At 36.7% G+C, this 18,659-nt stretch overlaps 3 protein-coding genes across 3 annotated transcripts; 2 read left to right on the top strand and 1 right to left on the bottom strand.

Moving 5' to 3' along the window:
• Positions 1 to 2,543: 2,543 nt before the first annotated feature.
• Positions 2,544 to 7,999, top strand: LOC126788910 (uridine kinase-like protein 3). The gene is made up of 15 exons (XM_050514929.1): positions 2,544 to 2,679; positions 3,494 to 3,651; positions 3,768 to 3,859; positions 3,990 to 4,059; positions 4,531 to 4,649; positions 4,768 to 4,864; positions 5,155 to 5,234; positions 5,451 to 5,645; positions 5,749 to 5,832; positions 5,925 to 5,985; positions 6,076 to 6,136; positions 6,450 to 6,543; positions 6,848 to 6,920; positions 7,226 to 7,308; positions 7,442 to 7,999. Exons 2-15 carry the CDS (start codon positions 3,498 to 3,500, stop codon positions 7,616 to 7,618), a joined length of 1,440 nt encoding a protein of 479 aa, XP_050370886.1. The 5' UTR covers positions 2,544 to 2,679; positions 3,494 to 3,497; the 3' UTR covers positions 7,619 to 7,999.
• Positions 8,000 to 8,537: 538 nt separating this feature from the next.
• LOC126788916 (fructose-bisphosphate aldolase, cytoplasmic isozyme 1) lies at positions 8,538 to 10,464 on the top strand. The gene is made up of 4 exons (XM_050514934.1): positions 8,538 to 8,672; positions 8,948 to 9,220; positions 9,313 to 9,722; positions 9,902 to 10,464. The coding sequence occupies exons 1-4, from the start codon at positions 8,645 to 8,647 to the stop codon at positions 10,262 to 10,264; spliced, it is 1,074 nt and encodes a 357-aa protein (XP_050370891.1). The 5' UTR covers positions 8,538 to 8,644; the 3' UTR covers positions 10,265 to 10,464.
• A 1,486-nt stretch (positions 10,465 to 11,950) lies between these two features.
• On the bottom strand, positions 11,951 to 13,998 carry LOC126787536 (patatin-like protein 2). Its single transcript, XM_050513402.1, has 7 exons — positions 13,861 to 13,998; positions 13,546 to 13,730; positions 13,185 to 13,374; positions 12,867 to 13,022; positions 12,440 to 12,760; positions 12,142 to 12,317; positions 11,951 to 12,029 (listed from the first exon to the last, which is right to left on the bottom strand). Exons 1-7 carry the CDS (start codon positions 13,996 to 13,998, stop codon positions 11,951 to 11,953), a joined length of 1,245 nt encoding a protein of 414 aa, XP_050369359.1.
• Between the last annotated feature and the right edge of the window lie 4,661 nt (positions 13,999 to 18,659).

Below are 18,659 nucleotides of genomic sequence, written 5' to 3'. Positions count from 1 at the left end.
GAACCAAAAATCCAATACAACAATCTAAAAATTTCGATTCTTAATACAAAACAATAATCCCACACAAACATCATACTACAATCTTCATAGACAAAGTATTGTAAAAAATCAAAAACGAACAAACCCGTGGGGAAGAGTTGCGAAAATCACACGTTTTAGGAACCTTGGAGGTGTGTCTTCAATGGTGATTTCGGTGGAGATGGAATTTGTATATGGGGAGAATGGCTTGTTGTTTTGGTAAAGGATGTTTGAGGTAGTATTTTGGTAGAGGTTTGGCTCTTGAATGCAAATGAGAAGTGATCCTATTTGAGAGGTGAAGCCATGTATATATAGAGGAAAGATGAAGGGTTTGAAATTGCTTCTTTCTTCCTATAAACATGCCATGCTTTAATCCCTAAAACATGGAAAGTTTTATTTCCTAAAACATGCCATGCTTTAATCCCTAAAACATGTCATGTTTTATTCCCTAAAACATGTCATGTTTTATGTCTTTAATGATCATATTCTATTTAATTATTGCATGACTTGGCTCCATCTTTTTTTCTTTAATTATCTCTTCAATCCAATCTGAAAATAAGAAAATAAAATCATAAGTAAGAGATAATTAGTTTCAAAACCTAACAAGGATTCCTAATCAAACTAGGACTCTAAACCAATTATGCGTTTTAACTCATGTAAGCACAAAAATGCATCCAATACCGCTCAAGACTCTTACTACGACTCAATGACTCAATACTACAACAATAAGGGCTAAGCAAAGTACAAATTGAGGTAAAAACATGTTAAAAACGTCGCACAAAGTGCTCCTATCACCATATATGCACTCATATATATATATATATATATATATATATACAGTCTCTATCCATAGTAAAGCTTCACTCTGAAATTACATAGTGAAGTTCAAATTTTGGCACACTTTTCGGTCAAATTTTGTAACCATAAGCGATTCAATATTTAGGTATGTTATTCAAGATCATCTCTACAAAATTTTATCCAATTTAACAATGGTTTTAGCTTTTAAAATTGAGGTTTACACGAACGGTTCACGTTGAATAGTTTTAATTAATTAATTCATTTAATCTAATTTCAATATATATATCTCACCACACACACACACACACACACACATATATATATATATTTTAAGCATACTTTGTATATATCATATTTTTATTACATTTTGAAAGCATTTTAAAAAAAATAAATGATATAAAAAAGAAGAATTAATTTCAGTTTACTCACATAAACTTTACCTCAAAAATCAGTTCACCCCTTAAACTGTTATTTTAATCAATTCACCCCCTTATACTTTCAAATAACATCAAAAAATGACAAAATTCAGATTTTAATATGCATTATATCAATAATTATGCTATGAGACCTAATTTTAAAGCTTCAGTGTTGTTGTAAAATATTAAGAATTTTGTTTTGGTCTTGCATATATGATTTGAAGCCTTCTTTTGATAGATTTTGATCGGATTTTAACCAAAAAAATCTGAATTTTGTCATTCTTTGATGTTATTTAAAAGTATAGGGGGTGAACTGATTTTGAGTGTAAAATTTAGGAGGGTAAACTGAAATTAATTCAAAAAAGAACTATAATTTTTTTAGTAATAATCTAGAGCCGTTGAATTAACAAGGATAATATTGTATTTTCATTTAAAAATGACATTTTGTGATTATTGTAATTACTGACATGACAAGGAGACGTGACATGTCACGTGGGATTGTGGCGCCAGATCTGACGCCATATTATGACGCTAAAACATTTTCCTATATTGATTTTTAATTTGAAGTAATGTAATTGAATTTCCTGAAACTACAAGATAAGTTTCTCATTTTTTTACATACCCTTTTGCATGAAAGAAACTTGTTTCATTTCTTCATAAATCATAACGAATGTTAAACTCCCATTAACCTCAAAAACGTAACACCTAATTTAAAACACTTTAGCACGTCATATTTTACATGATACCGAGTGTCAATTTACATAACAAATGTTAAATTTTATTGTACCTTTAGAAAGTTGTTTCATGTCTCGACAACAATAATAAATCGATTTATACTTGGCCTTTTATAACATCATATTTTGCATGATTTACACCTTACAATTGTTTTTAGCCTCGCCTGATCCAGAGTTTCCACATAATTTACCACTGTCTTCCTCTTTCGTGAAACCACGACAAGTTACAAGTAAAAGCTACTATCACAAAACTCCATAGTCCATACATTGACTACCTTCCATTTTGAATTTTTGATTGCCCAAAATCTCACTCCATCAAAATCAAAACTAATCAAGAAGATCGTAATTACCGTGCGCTGTAAACACATGCAACAACTCCCTCTCCAATACACATCGGTCTGAAAAAGCGCGGGCCCGACCTCTGATTCAGTGCCACGAAGGACAGGCAGGCCAGCTCAATCTGACGTCTCCAAAAATATCAAACACCCCCAAATGGTGGCAAAGGCGTAATTACCCCAAAAACCATGGCCATTTCGGTCCTTTACTCTCCCTCCACTCCGGTGCGAGGTCTCCCTCAGCCGCGGCTCCCACTATATAAACCCATCGGGATCCGTCTGTATCACCCCTCATCATATCTCTCTCTCTCCCCAAACCAAAATTTCTTCCAACAATTTTTGGCGTCGTAATCTCACTTTCCCTCTCTAGAAATCTCGGTACGTATTACATTGCTGGATTCCTCTGCTTGATTTTTCAATCCATAAGGAATCTTAATTTTCATTAATTCATATATTTTTGATGCGATATAACCTGATGAAATTAGTGAATTCTGATCCTCTGTTACGCGCATTGGATCTCTACTGTTTACAAAGTGCTTGGTTTTGTATGGAGATTGCTGTATTTCGTTTCGGTTTTGCTTTGCTGAGTTGTGGTGTTGTGGTTATTGTTATGCAATCATACGGCACGAATGTGATGGGAGTGAGAGGGAGAGTGTCAATGTGGAGATGATTAGGCTGTGAGGTTTGTAGAGTTACTTGTTCCGGTTTCGCTGTGATTGATAGGAATCATAGCATGCAATGAATCTGGCCTTTGTTGTGGTTGTGAATTTGGAATCGGATTGTTTCGTGAGTTGTTTTGTTCCTGGAACGTGGATTGTACACGCAACGTAGAAGAGTGTGTGGTCCGTTGCGAATGTGATGTTGTTTTGATCTGTAATTGGATGTTTAGTGTACATATGTGGAGATCATCAGTGAGGTTTTTTGTAGATTTGGATCATTGTTTGTTTTGATCAATACTTTAGTGTTTTGAGTTCTTTTTGAAGTGCAAGTAGTTCCTTTGTTGTAGGTAAATACATAGAGTTGATCGATAGCATTGTTTTTCCCAATCAGCTACCTTGAGCTGAATTTGATTCCGGTATTGCTTATTGAATGGGGTCGAATGATTAGACGTGCCAAATTGGCTATTCGATGCAATTGTGTTGATTCTTATATTTCAGAATCTAACACATTTTCTTTCGTTGTGCCTCTGTAGGTCCATGCTCATGGGTTCAAATTCAGTTGTAGATATGATAGAGGCCTCCTCAGGGGTTCATTTTTCTGGATTTCACATGGATGGCTTAGAGCAAAGGCTGAAGATTGAGCCACCGACAACCTCAAATGAAAACATGCATAAGCAGCCTTTCGTTATTGGTAAGTATTGGTTTATGGTTTAGGGGCATGCATTGTTTTTAAGAAGGTATTGGAGGTTCCTCTTTTTTTTTTTTTCTTAAATTATTTATTGATGCCTTTACTACATATTGTCACAGGGGTTGCTGGTGGGGCAGCATCTGGCAAGACCACAGTTTGTGACATGATTATACAGCAGCTTCATGATCAGCGTGTTGTTCTTGTTAACCAGGTAATGCTTCCTTGATCCAGGTAAATTCTTGTGATCAATTAGAGTTCTCTAATCTATTTCTTACATACTTGGGGCTCTTTTGTTTCTCCTGTCTATAAATTAAAATATGGTACCTTATCATCCATGACAGGACTCTTTTTATCATAATCTGACCAGCGAGGAACTTAAAAGGGTTCATGAATACAACTTTGACCATCCTGGTGAGGATATTACAACTTAAATTTAAAGGAATGTAAACCAAGCAATAACTACATGGACTATCATGATTTATACTAAATTTTCTGTTGTCTATCGATAGAAATGGTATGTTAGAATCATGTGAGAGCCTGAACTGAATTGGTAACTTTGGTAACTAGTGAGTAGTAATGTCATCAGTTATACTGTTTATATTATCTCGGTTACTATGTGATTGAACAAGTTTGTTTTCCTTACCATTTTTTTTTGGCTGACTTTCACATCTGCAACAATCTAAGAAAATCACATTTTATGCATTTTACTTGATGTTCTATAATTCACTGCTATTTATATTGTCATACTTCCCTCTTAGTCATGTGTCACCCATTTTGATAGCTTCTGTGGATATTGTCAGATCTTTTTTATGGTCATATCTTTTTTATTCATAGTTTGGATATGACTGTTACTTATTGTTGACTTCTTTTTGGTATCATAAGATGCTTTCGACACGGAGAAACTATTATCTTATATGGACAAGTTGAAGCATGGGCAAGCAGTAGATATTCCAAATTATGATTTCAAAAGTTACAAAAACAATGTGTTTCCGGCTAGAAGGGTAAGTATCTGAGTCACACATATGAACAGTAAATTGAATGGTGTTCTAGCAAAGTATCATTTTTACCTACATGTCTTATGTACACTGAAAATCATTACTGGTATAATCTTCTTAACAGGTAAACCCTTCAGATGTCATAATTTTGGAAGGCATTCTTGTTTTCCATGATCCTCGTGTTCGAGAGTTGATGAATATGAAGATATTTGTTGATACAGGTCAATTATTTTCTTTTTACCATTTTGACCTTTTGAAGTTCTTGTAGTGCATTATCAAAACTTGTGTCAATATTACATATGATTTGAGTCTATGTTTGATTTCTTAGTTAATCTGTTGCTGAAAGTTTTACTGGTTTAGTATGTAGTCATTTTGTCGTTTATATGTTGTTTGAGACCATAGTTGTTGATTTTTAATTGTGTGAAAATGTTAAGTTATAGCTATGAGTGCTGTTTGCCATTTATATTGTTACTAAATTAGGCCACTTCACATTGTAAAATTTTCAGTGCAGATGCTGATGTGCGGTTGGCTAGGAGGATAAGGCGTGATACGGTTGAGAAGGGAAGGGATATTGGTACCGTTCTTGATCAGGTTTGCAACTTTCCATTCATCGCACTGTAAAATAAGATTATATGAAAGGCGGGGTGGGCCCTTGAAAGTACTTGATAATAAGTTCATTAATTTGTATTTTTTTAATGAAAAATTATGAAGGGTGTTAAGACTGTGTGCTTTAGTTCTGTTGCTTAATCTTACTTATGCTCCATGCTCATGCATTAATGCCTAAAAAATACTTCTTCACTGCTGCAGTATTCACAATTTGTAAAGCCAGCTTTTGATGATTTTATTCTTCCTACAAAGAAGTATGCTGACATCATTATACCTCGTGGTGGAGATAATCACATAGCCGTTGATTTGATTGTACAACATATCCGCACTAAGCTAGGTCAACATGACCTCTGTAAAATATATCCTAATTTATATGTCATTCAATCAACCTTTCAGGTATGCGTTTTACAATTAATTAAATCAAGCTCCAAACTCTGTTTCCTATCATTTGGTGTTTCTGTTTTGGCTCACCATTAATTGCTTCTGCTTTTTGGTGCAGATACGGGGTATGCATACCCTCATACGTGATTCTCAAACAACAAAGCATGATTTCGTTTTCTATTCTGACCGATTAATTCGTTTGGTATGTTGTCATTTGATCTGATATTGTTTTTAGTACGTGGCCACTTTTTATATGTTTGAATGTTGTCATTAAGAAAATTGCATTTTGATCAGGTTGTTGAGCATGGCCTGGGACACCTACCTTTTACTGAAAAACAGGTCATCACTCCAACTGGTAAGTTGATGTCTCATCAGGACATCTTATGCAGTTTCCTTAAGATTCCTATGTCTTTGCTAAAACAATTATTTCTTGTATATTGTGCAGGGTCTGTGTATATTGGTGTGGATTTTTGTAAGAGATTATGCGGTGTATCTGTCATTAGGAGGTACAAATTGATTCCTATTAAGGCATTTCGTTTTCCTCTGAAGACATGGTTATTCTACTGCTATTCTCTATCACTAGCTTTCCTTACAAGTGAACAAAAGTCTCTGGGATGCATTCTTGGTGTATAAAACAAATGATTATTAAATATCATAAAGGTAGTAAATAATCTGGATTGAAATGCAACCTTTCGTGTTTTAATGAACCAAAGTCATAGTGCATCCATCATGCACTGATGTTGCAATCCTCTTTTGTTTGATTTTGTTTTCAAATGAAATTCTCGGATGCTTACCAGCTTACCATTCTCCTGATTTCAGTGGTGAGAGTATGGAGAATGCTTTGCGAGCATGTTGTAAAGGTATCAAGATTGGCAAGATTCTTATTCATAGAGAAGGTGACAACGGTCAGCAGGTTTGCACTCATCTCTCTCTCCCTCCTGCAATTCCTTGGGTTCTTCATATAGACTCATTCACGTGCCTGTTTTTCAATTTTTCCCAATTGTTCTTCTTGATTCCTCAAGTGCAATCCCTTGAGTTCATCATCTACACATGTCTGCTGCCTGTTTATTTAGTTTTCCCAATTTTTTCTCTTCATTCTTCAAGTGCAATCCCCTTGGGTTCTTCATCTACAAACACTTGCCTGTTTTTAAATTTTCCAATTATTCTCTGTTATTCTTGAAGTGCTGAACGACTATTTGTTTGGTCTTGCTGAACAGCTAATTTATGAAAAGCTACCGAACGACATTTCTGAGAGGCATGTATTGTTGTTGGATCCTATCTTGGGAACAGGTTCGTCTTTTTTTCGTTTTGTTTGTAATGTTTTATAATATATATGGATCATATATGGACCAAATGCTGCATATCAAGCACGCCAATGACGAAATTCAAAAATGGTTGCTGGTAGAGTCAGGGATGAAGGGCTTTGAACAAAGAGAAAATTAAGGAAGCTGGCGGTTTTAGTCTCTTTAAAATGCCTCGCTAGCTTTCAGTTGGTGGTTTGGTTTACAACATTATAGAGCTAATCAGATGAGAAGTGTTCTGAAATCTTGTGATATTAGACCTTTGTGATGGCCATCATTACCTTTTTTTCTCAGGAAATTCGGCTGTTCAGGCTATTTCTCTTCTTCTAAAGAAGGGTGTACCAGAGTCCAACATCATATTTCTCAATCTCATATCTGTAAGTTCATGTCTTTCTCCTGCATTTGGTTCTTCCAAGGAGTATTTCAGTTTTGAGCTAATTTCAAACACCTTCCAAGGGCCAAAGTCCAACATTAAGTTCATGTCTCATTATGTTGCACATTATTGACCAGGCACCTCAAGGTGTGCATGTAGTCTGCAAACGCTTCCCCAGAATAAAGATTGTGACATCTGAGATTGAAACTGGTCTGAATGATGACTTTCGTGTCGTGCCTGGCATGGGGGAGTTTGGGGATAGATATTTTGGAACTGATGACGATGATCTGGAAGGGGTGCCTCCATCGAAGTAGCTTATGGAAACTGCTCTTTGGTCCCACCCATGATCAACTTGAGTTATTTTCAGCAATGATAATGCTGGGTTATGCAGTTTCAATGTTGGGAAAATTTTGACTTTCAAGTCCAGAACCACCATCCTTTGAATGTTTCTTTTGTTATATAGGGTCTTCCGTTCTCTTACAAATGTATTTTACATATGACAATAATGTCATCAAGGTTGGGGTTGGACAGCGAGTTTACGAAAGCAGGCAGTGACTGTGCGCCTAGATAGCCAAGCTAGCTCCCGTTGAAATGACTTCGCATATGTATGGCTTAAGAGGGAAGCAATATTCTGGCACCCGGCATGTAATGTACTTAATGAACCAAGACTTTTTATGATAAATCATTCTTACTTTCATACCTCAAGATGTCATTTCCTTTCGATCATTTTCTTAGTTTGGAACTTCGGATGCCATATGCAAGTAGCATTTCATTTGTCAATTCTCGGCGAGCTTGGAGCTGCACTGGTGTATAGAAAGTTTACCTGGTGGGGAGTGAGAGTGTGACTGGCTATTGGTGGTGACAGTTGCTCCAAGATGGTTGTTATTCGTTGATGTATAGAGTCGACGGTCGTGAATGTATCATCTGTCGGAACTTCCATTGTCGACAATAGCGAGCAACTGTCTCTAGCGCTGAGAGGTACTAATAATGGAAAGAGAACAGAAGAATTGAAGAGGCTGATGCACACAGTTGGGTAGAATCCAAAACTTCTCATTTGGTCTACGCCTCTTCAAGCTCTGAGGAACTGGATGAGGATCATTAGCCATTCCACACAAATTTATGCCTGAGGATGAGTTGCCAGTTGGCTAGGAGAGTGATCACTCGTTGCTCTATCCTAGGTTGATAACCTTCCTTGGGCTACCCTTTGGACACGTGTTGGCGTCCGCTCTCGTTGGATCTATTGGCATATTCCATCTAAGCTTTGGCTATATAGATTGTTGGTTGTGTAAGTTTGCTTTTGCACTTTCCATTATCTTATTAACCCACCTTAAGCCTCAACCATGTCAGCCTTCGTTGGCAAGTATGCTGGTAATATCTCTCTCCATGTCAACCATGCTCTATCCACTATGTAGGAAGATATTATCTTAGGATTATAAGATTGTAATCAATCGTAATATCATCCATCACCAAATACTTTACTCACAAAATGATGTTACATGTTATGTTGTTAGATTGTTTGCACCGCGAATAATATATTTGTATGCGCATTAGACTATGTATGTAACAAGAGACCTTTTTCTTGAATTATACGTGGGCATAAAATTTTACAACCATGAACTATTGATGACCTTTGAGGTTTGCAGAGGAGCTGATAAAGAATGCCAAGTACATTGCCACTCCCGGCAAGGGCATATTGGCCGCTGATGAGAGCACAGGCACCATTGGCAAGCGTCTAGCTAGCATCAATGTCGACAACATTGAGTCCAACCGCCAAGCCCTCAGAGAGCTGCTCTTCACCTCTCCCAATGCCCTCCCCTACCTCTCTGGTGTCATTCTCTTCGAAGAGACCCTATATCAGAAGACCTCTGATGGCAAACCCTTTGTTGAGGTCCTCCAAGAAAACAATGTCATTCCAGGCATGTTCTACGATTTCGATAATATTTTCTCCACCGAAGTACTTTGAACGACTATATATGAGTTAATATGATGCATAATGCCTTGATACCAGGTATCAAAGTTGACAAGGGCACAGTTGAGTTAGCTGGAACGAATGGAGAAACCACAACTCAAGGGTTTGACTCCCTTGGAACTAGGTGCGCACAGTACTACAAGGCCGGTGCACGCTTTGCAAAGTGGCGTGCCGTGCTCAAGATAGGCCCGACCGAGCCTTCTGAGCTTTCCATTCAGCAAAATGCACAGGGCTTGGCTCGCTATGCGATCATCTGCCAGGAGAATGGTTTGGTTCCAATTGTGGAGCCTGAGATTCTAACTGATGGGGATCATGACATCAAGAAATGTGCTGCTGCTACTGAACTTGTGCTTGCTGCAGTTTACAAGGCACTGAATGAGCAGCATGTTCTTCTTGAAGGCACACTCCTTAAGCCCAACATGGTCACACCAGGCTCTGACAGCCCCAAGGTACATATATAATGCATGCATTTCTCAGACAGTTTCATGTGTTATGTTGCATGTTATTTGATTCCACAGTCCAGCTTGTTTTACCAAAATATTGAGTACATCTAGATACGTAACTTTCATATTGGCATGCAAGATATATAGATATATAATTTGAATCTAATTGGGGTTTATTTTCACAGGTAACGCCGGAGGTGATTGCTGAGTACACAGTGACTGCATTGCGCCGCACAGTACCGGCTGCGGTGCCTGGCATTGTGTTTCTCTCCGGAGGACAAAGCGAGGAACTGGCAACACTCAATCTGGATGCAATGAACAAGTTGGATGTGCTCAAGCCATGGACTCTTTCATTTTCCTTCGGCCGAGCTCTGCAGAGCAGCACGCTTAAGACTTGGAGTGGGAAGAAGGAGAATGTTGGGAAAGCTCAGGAGGTATTTTTGGCGAGGTGCAAGGCCAACTCAGACGCTACTCTTGGGAAGTACGGTGGAGAAGGTGCTGGCGGATTAGCTTCCGAGAGTTTGTTTGTTAAGGGATACAAGTACTAGTTGTATACTTGTACAGTTGTACTAAACCTTCACCATGGGAACTTTGGAATGATCAAGTGTATGAAATAACCTAAACGTATTGTTAATTTTGTCCAAACAAAAACCAAACTTGTAATTTAATTATTTGCGTTCTTCATTTCTTGGTACGTATTCTACAATGTTGATGTCGATCATCAGAGCGTAACTCAACTGTCTTTATTAAAATCAGTTGTTCTGTCCTCTCTTTTGATCGCTTATAAAAGCAGCAACCAAATATTATTCGCAATAGTCGTAGTTCACTGTGTTACCAATATATCAGCCCAAATGGCTATGGTCCAGGTCCTTAATGTAAAATTACCAACTATCAACTACAAGCTAGGAACCTTCTTCATTTTCTTGCTTCTTCTTCTTCATTTTCTACCTTACACCATCAAAGGCGGAGCCATGATATCATAATGTGTTGAACTAGAAAATAATTTACGATTATTTATAAACTATATAAAATTTGAGATGGGCTAATATTTAAAATTTAAATTTTTATACTAAAATTTAACTAGAAATATAATTTTTTTAGTAATTTGAAATTGGCTACAACCCACCGTATGTAGCTACGTTCTTGTACACCATCTACATCAAAACTTTAACAGTGTTGTTCTAGTTATAGGAGATTATAGTCAACACAATTTGAAAATTAATCCTGTCTCTTCTGATGTTCTGAGTACCAAGTCTATTAGGAACGACAAACTCATAAAGTGAAATGCCGTTAGCATGAATTTTAAGTTTTCACGTGTAACCAGAAAAAAATGTGGTTATGATCCTCTCTAATTTGGCATTGGTCGAGAGAATGCTTTTACCCAAATGTGGTATAATTTGCCTAATAGTGGCTGATAGCTAGCTACTAATTAAAATTATTGTGCTTGTAAGTAGAATTTATATGCTATCTCCAATTATAGGCAATTTGATACGTACGTACTGGAGTGGTGTTACTTATGGTACGGATCACAATCGAGCTGTAAAGGATACAAAATAAAACCTGATCATCATCATGCAGACGTTGCAACGTGGCAGTAGCAGTAATCGGAACTCGCGTAAGAGAAGTAGCCGCTGCTCTTTGCCTCTTTGCAATAAAATTGAACATGTAGAACCCAATAAGTTGAGGTGTAGAGGCTGAGATAAAATGAAAATGAACTTACATTGATCGATTAGATAAATAGCTACCTTCCCGATTTCTTGTATTGATCAACACCGGTTCAGCTTTTTCGATCTATCCGTTTTGGTATTTATCTCCAACTGTTCTCTTTGTTTGTTTTTATACCTGATAGCATGGAATTGCATATATAAGATGGAAACCGAAAGATTTATTCTAGGGGAAGGTAATACGCATTAAAATAGAGAGAGTAATATCATTTTTATTAATTCATAATAAGATATTTATATAAATATTACATAAAGTATTTCGTAGAAATAAAAATTATATATATTTTCTTATTTAGATTATTATATATTAATTATGACAAAATAGGAGGTGACAATTATGGAGAATAAATCTCTTACAACAAGACTTTGATATATATCATGGAACACGGTTCATCACAAGGTCACAACCAACATGATAATTAATTGGTATTTTATTGAGGGATGACATATATTTATAACTTTATATTAATCGGATACTGAACGAGGGTCGATAGTTTGGTGACTTTGGTCTTAGGCTTCAATATCCTTGTGGTGACCATGGTCGTCGCTATGACGTCTCTTCCTCTCCTCAACGAGAGCTACCGCCATACTATAGAAACAAGATGAAGAAGTTAGCGATGAGAGACTTTGCAAGGAATATATATAATTAGAATATATGCAAGTTTTGCTACTAATTTTAGTATAGATGAGAGGAATAATACTCTCGGAGAGCCTTCTCATTTGTGATCTTGGGTTCAACAGGCTCACGGCGACCGGTTGATGTATTCATCTTTGCAACCGGTTTACCTAACAGCTCCTTCCCAGCTTTCACAAGCTTATTCAGGTTTTCTTCAGTAGCATTGTGCATAGAGGTCATGTCTATAGGCAGTTCATCTTCCTGCACCATGCATTTTGTACTTCTATCAGTACATGGTACGTAATTGTGAGGTCTTCCCATTAATCTTAGCTTCTACATGTTATGATTTACAGTTTATAGTTATATACGATCAAGTTGTTTACCTGAATCCAAAGGTAATTTCCATCGGACCAAAGAGATTCGAAAAGGGTAATAAGTTGGCAATCGACCATAGCACTACTTGCTTCAGTGAATACATCTATCAATGGACAAGTAGATGGAAAGCCCTTAGTCACATGGATCAACCATCCACCAATACCCCATTTAGCTGCATCGTCAGAGCTGTATGAACACTTTTCCTTTGGTTCACCAGTACCCAACGATATCAGTAGGAACCGATTGCCCTGATCAGCCGCCCGATCCTTTCTGAAGTCGGGATTTTGGTTCTTGATTTTTTTTATCACTTCAGTTATAGCAACCAAACTCTGAAAAACAATAAATTGCATACAAATGAATATACATGAGCGTACTTAATTCCATGCCGTAAGCAAGGTTCGGGAATTTTTTACTGATGTCTGTGAAAACTAGTACCGGATTATTAGCAGCCACTCCGCCATCAACGACATTGTATTCCCTAGTATTGGTTCTAAATTTGTGAGCAGGAAAATAGACTGGTGCTGCTGAAGTTGCCATGCAGATATCAGAGAGTTTAGCCGGATCTGTCTCCTTGTTTGAATTCCGTTTCAACTACAATGACCAATAACATATATGATATTAGATTTGCATGTACGTTCTCCAATCTATAGTTGACAAACGAAAATCGTATAATACTCTCGAGTATTAGAACTGTATGCCGTAGTCGCGACTAATTTAATGACACTTAATTCTAAAAGAAAGAAAAGTACAGACCTCGTAGCTTGAGAATATGGCTGGATGGAGCAGTTTTATATCATAACTCGGGATTACAACGTTGGTTAATGTCTGGTTCAACCGTATGGCACTTAATTTTGCCTCGACTATATCCAGCAACGCAGTCGCAGAATATTTCGGTCCCCGCAGTGGCGGCAATTCCCGGAGATATGAAAGGACTGTTTTTATGCTTGCTTTTATCATTGATTTCCAATCATTTTGATCGGGCTCTGTTGCTTTTATCGACCAGTTTCTGTTGCATAGGCCAACAAGCATGTATAAGGAAATTAATTAATTAAACCGAACTATGGAATTAAGTTTAATTAATCAGTAAATTAATTAAGCTAATTTAATTTATTACTTTTCTAATGGGAAGATCTTGGGACAATTTGAAAGATAAAAAGGGCCAATCTGGTCTGCACTAAACAAGGGGCGGTTGTTTTCATCAGGAGCAGTGAGCATGGCAGTCACAAGTCCGCCGGTGCTCGTCCCTGCAATCATATCAAAATAATCGGCCAGTCTTGCATATGAATTGCCCTCCTCTTCCTGCATAAGTAAGATAATCGATCAACTGCACTTGTATAAGTACACGAATTAAGATTCATCAATATATCGAATCATAAATTAAGAATCCGGCCGTATATAATGAAACCTTTTTGTTTAATTTGTTGATTACCTGAAGCATCTTCTCTAGGGCAGCGAGAATAGTTCCGGGGATAATCCCTTTGACTCCACCTCCATCAATGCTTAGGATAGTGATGAGTTTTCCCTTACGAGGAGGAGGATGGCGGAGGAATGCACTTGCTTTCTCCATTCTAACTAGCTAGCTCTAGTATAATAAGGAAGGCTTTAGTAGTTGAGGAGGAATGAAGCTTACATGAGCTGTTTTGGGTTTATATAGCTAGAGAGCTTGAGTCTGATATTTCATGCAGGTACGTACTATTCGTGAAGGCTAGGCAAACACTGATTCGTCTTCTGTGCAACGCTTCATATGATGCAGACAATTTGTGGTCCCCTTTTTATGTCTAGCAGGTAACCTTTACCTATATTACAAGTTTAAAAAAATCTAGGTATTTCTACAAATTATCAAAGACACTTAACTAGCTTTTAACATGTCAAAAATTTCACCCAACGACCACATGTTTACGGTTACTTAATCTTGGTGAGATTACCATTGTCTTAACAGGAAAATATTGAAAATTAATAGAAACAACCTAAATTATCTTAATCATGTCTTAAATATATATATATATTGTCTCTTTATATATATATATGATAATTATCAGTGCGGACAATAGAATAGTATATTACACACTTAATCAATCTATACACACTAATGTCCTATATATAATCAAGTAAACATACACTTTAACAACAATTTATCCCTTAATTCCCTCTGTAATTCACGCCAACACGGATGTCCGCACAGATTCCGGCAACGGTAGGCCATAATGGCGGGGTGGACAACGACAACTATACTCCCCACCTCTCGACGGTCCTATCAATGCTAGCTGGAGCTCTATAGGCGACTCAAGGCGGCCATAATCTGCAAAATTCAAGTTTCGGGGCATATTTCGACGATTTCGCAATTTCGACCGCCGTGGGTCGCCAATGGAGCTCCGGTCGGCACAGATAGGACCGTCCGGAGGTGGGGAGTGTGGCTGTTGTGGTCCGCCCAGCAGTTGCGGCATGCCGTCGCCAGAAAACGCCGAATCTGCACGGTGCGGACATCCGTACCAGAAACGGCCTATATATATTAGGTGTTTTGGGCTCACACTATTTATTTCAACATAAATACAAACTAAAACCCAAAACCTCAACTCTTGGGTAAACACCTAGTTATAGATGACTAAATAAAAATAAAAATTTACTTATAAGTAAAACAAACCACACCTATTTATTACAGCAGAATACTTCACACAACATATTCACACTCAAGCTTCACTCTTACTATATATTCACACTTTTACTCTCACTATACTAGAACACTCTTAGACTGGCTTTCTTCTTCTTTCTGAAAGGTGGTGAGAACTTCTATCTCAAGTTCTTCAAATGCCTTCCTTCTAAATATTAAGCTCTATATATAGGTCTCGGATTCCAACTAGAAATTAAATCGAATATAAAGGAATTTGTAGACATGGATAATCCTTAAAAAAAATCTTTTACTTTACTTCAAAAAAAATAAAGTAGAATATTTTGTAGCGTCGGTAGCCGCTTATTTCACAATCAGAGAAAACATATTTTGGCTTGTTGCGTCGGTAACCACTCAGTATTTCAACATTCATTCTAAAGGTTGAGCTCTATATATAGGTCTCGGACTCCAACTAGAAATTAAATCTAATATAAAAGAATTGGCAGACATGGAGAATCCATAAAAGCTTTTACTTTACTTCAAGAAAAATAAAGTAGAATGTTTTGAAGCGTCGGTAGCCGCTTATTTCACAATCAGAGAAAACATATTTTAGCTTGTTGCGTCGGAAACCACTCAGTATTTCATCATGTTGATAATGCTTTGGTGTGCTTTTTCTTTAAAATCATAGGAGGCATTTGAGTCATAGTCTTCTATCTTGGATTCAAGATCTGAATCATAGATAAGAATCTTATGTTTTTCTTCAATTTCTATTTTTTTCTAACCAGCGGTAGTGGGTAGAGTGCAATCATCATCTTTTCTCCCTAAGGATGTAAAAAAGCGTTATTCTTTGGTAGGGTACGTTTATAACAGGTGATCATAATATTTTCCCCACTTGATAGAGGCTTGAACTACATCCTTTCGGAACTATCTTTCTCATGCTGATAATAGTCATTGCCTTCATCGATGGAATGCTTTGATTAGGCTTTCTCGAGACAAAAGATTTCTTTGCCGAACTCAGAATCAATCTAACATAATGGTATGAAGAAATGTAATTTATTTCTCCCTTGATTATTGTCCAATCCGGAGGTGTGGACACAAATTTTAATCTCAAAATACATCTGTCAGGTCTGATGTGCTTAACAGCTCTATAAATTATCTCAAGAAGTCTCTTTAAGTCTTCATTTGATTTTGTCCAAAGGTTGTGAACAAAACTATTTTCCACAAGCCATAACTTATGCTTATGGGGATGTTATGCTGGACCATCAACTAAATATCTCCCATAATATGGGCCAGGAACTACTGATAAGGTTTCTTAAATAGCATTTCTCTTCCTAGAATCCCCTAAAATATTATGAAATTTATACCATTCATCTTCTCTTACGGCTAAGATAGGAATCTTGGAATTTTTAGGATTCTCAATGTATATTACATTTGGAGCGTGAATTTCTTTAGTAGCAACCTGCTTATCTTTTGTATGTGATCCATACATTTCTTCTATTAATACTTCAAAAGCTTGAAGCATATCACACTCATTAGTTTCATGGAAAGCATATAAAATATTATCCATGATGATCGTTTGCTTGAAGGATAATACCATGTCTGTTCTGAAAACTGGTTTGTTGAAAATCTTCAAATGCTGGTGATAAATCCTCTTTGTTCCTGTAACTTGAGGAAGCTTGCTTGCCCTAAAAGGGGTTCTTCTACCTTTTGGAAAGGCATTAGCTATAAACGGACTTGATATGCCTTTACCGTCTGCCGCTTGAGACGGACTAGCCAATCGTTTACCCTGAGATTGATTAGTTGTGGTTGCATTACTAGAATAACAACTCATTTAAGAGTTTTTTCATCTTCGGAAGTCACTGACCGAGATTCTTTTTTCAATGTGGATTTATTGTCTGAATGCTTATCTTAATCTTTTGTTGGTTTAGGCTTCTGTCTTCCAACTGGTCTACTAGGTTCAACAACACCATAGGAGACTATGTACTAATATCTATGACCATCATGCAGAGGTCCAACGGTTTTATCTCCACTCTTGTATCTTTCCCACAAAGTCTTTTATTAAGGTTTAGACTTTTCTTCAGGTTCTAGTCTCCTGCTTCTAGGATTACGACCTTCTTTTCTTTCGACCATCACCATTTCTCTAGTAAGGGCATTCGACAAGTAGTTTTTATCTCATGCAACCATTTCAACATCATATTTATATTGAGTTAAAAACATCTGTCATTTAAGAACTCTTCCTCTATCAACTGCATCAATCAATTTTTAATTTTTGAATTTTTTGACTCTTTTATTATATGTTCTGACCAGAAACTTGTTTCCTAAGAATGCTTCGACACTCTTTAATGGATTTAATTAGAGTAAGGACTTCCTTGTCTTTAGTGGAATAGTTTAATTCTGTTGGATTAAACTTTATTGACATGAACTTATAAATCTTTTTCATGACATGTATCTGAAACAACAACTAAAACAACTCATACCCAATAGTAATCATTTGCATGTGTATGCAAAATGATCCTATTTACTTCTTCAGGTAATTGCTATCATCTGTCGTGAAAGACCACTTATTTTTAGAGAGCATTTTGGGAGAGAGAAGAGTCGTGAGAACATTGACTTGAGGAATAAAAAGTCTCTCGCAAAATTAACAACTCCCAAGAATCTATGTAAAGACTTAGCGTCTGAGATGTTATTTGGAAATTGGCTAATCTTCTTGACAATATGATATTAGAGACGAATTTCTCCATTTATGACATGTATTTGTCAAGAAAATCAATTTTACCTTTGATAAGATGAACTTTCTTTTGTCCAAGGATAATTCTTTTCTTGGACAATAAGCTTGCAAATCTGCTCGAGGTGCTTTAGATGTGTATTCATAGTCTTAGATAAAACCAGAATGTCATCTATATAAACTATGCAGAAATATGTATGAGGTTTGAATATATTATCTATCTTTCTTTGAAAAATGGAAGGAGCTTGTTTCAATCAAATGACATAACTAGTCATTCATAGTGTACTTGAGGAGTTCTAAAAGCAGTTAATGGTATGAAATCATGATGCATTTCGACTTACCAGAATCCTGACTTTGCATCAAACTTGGAGAAGATTCTTGCTCCATTCAGTCTATTGATGAGAACTTTCACATGAGCTATCTCATAACCATCATTGATGGTCTTTTTGTTCACATCTCTATAATCCATTATCATTCGAGCTTTTCCTCTTACTTGTTCTGCATGATTTCTCACAAGGAAAATTGGAGCCTGATGATGAGTATTGGACGACCTAATTAACTTTTTTTCAAGAAGTTCTTGAATATGGCTCTCCATTTCTTTCATATCTTGCTCTTTGTAGTGAGAAATTGCTTTTACATGGCAAATATAATTTGCATCATGAGTCTTTAGCTCAAAATATACTAGATCTCTTTCCTAGTACAATTGAGGATCTTCACCGATTACTGGTTTCAGCATATTCTCAATCTCTAGAAGAGTAGGAACCTTCTTTTGATCAACCTTATTGGCATATTCCTTGAGGTTATGTTCCATTATGAATTCTTCTTCTCCATTGGAGCTAGAGCTCTCATTATCAGAACTTTGTGGATCTTGCTCTAATTGTTAGCCTTTTGGGTCTTC

This window comes from Argentina anserina, chromosome 3 (assembly GCF_933775445.1).
Source record: "Argentina anserina chromosome 3, drPotAnse1.1, whole genome shotgun sequence".
In the NCBI taxonomy this organism is placed as follows: domain Eukaryota; kingdom Viridiplantae; phylum Streptophyta; class Magnoliopsida; order Rosales; family Rosaceae; genus Argentina; species Argentina anserina.
The sequence above is the reverse complement of the archived record's forward strand: the minus strand, read 5'-3'. Positions and strand labels throughout refer to the sequence as shown.

Bases quoted from the DNA above. Each gene is read 5' to 3' on its own strand.
- LOC126787536 (XM_050513402.1), bottom strand. From the start codon at position 13,998: ATGGAGAAAGCAAGTGCATTCCTCCGCCATCCTCCTCCTCGTAAGGGA. The intron at 13,731-13,860 runs GTAATCAACAAA...TTACTTATGCAG, and splicing joins CCCTAGAGAAGATGCTTCAG to GAAGAGGAGGGCAATTCATA. The intron at 12,030-12,141 runs GTATTATTCCTC...TTGTTTCTATAG, and splicing joins AATGAGAAGGCTCTCCGAGA to TATGGCGGTAGCTCTCGTTG.
- LOC126788916 (XM_050514934.1), top strand. From the start codon at position 8,645: ATGTCAGCCTTCGTTGGCAAGTATGCTG. The intron at 9,221-9,312 runs GCATGTTCTACG...CCTTGATACCAG, and splicing joins AGAAAACAATGTCATTCCAG to GTATCAAAGTTGACAAGGGC. The intron at 9,723-9,901 runs GTACATATATAA...TTATTTTCACAG, and splicing joins CAGGCTCTGACAGCCCCAAG to GTAACGCCGGAGGTGATTGC.
- LOC126788910 (XM_050514929.1), top strand. From the start codon at position 3,498: ATGCTCATGGGTTCAAATTCAGTTGTAGATATGATAGAGGCCTCCTCA. The intron at 3,860-3,989 runs GTAATGCTTCCT...CATCCATGACAG, and splicing joins GTGTTGTTCTTGTTAACCAG to GACTCTTTTTATCATAATCT. The intron at 4,865-5,154 runs GTCAATTATTTT...TTTTCAGTGCAG, and splicing joins GAAGATATTTGTTGATACAG to ATGCTGATGTGCGGTTGGCT.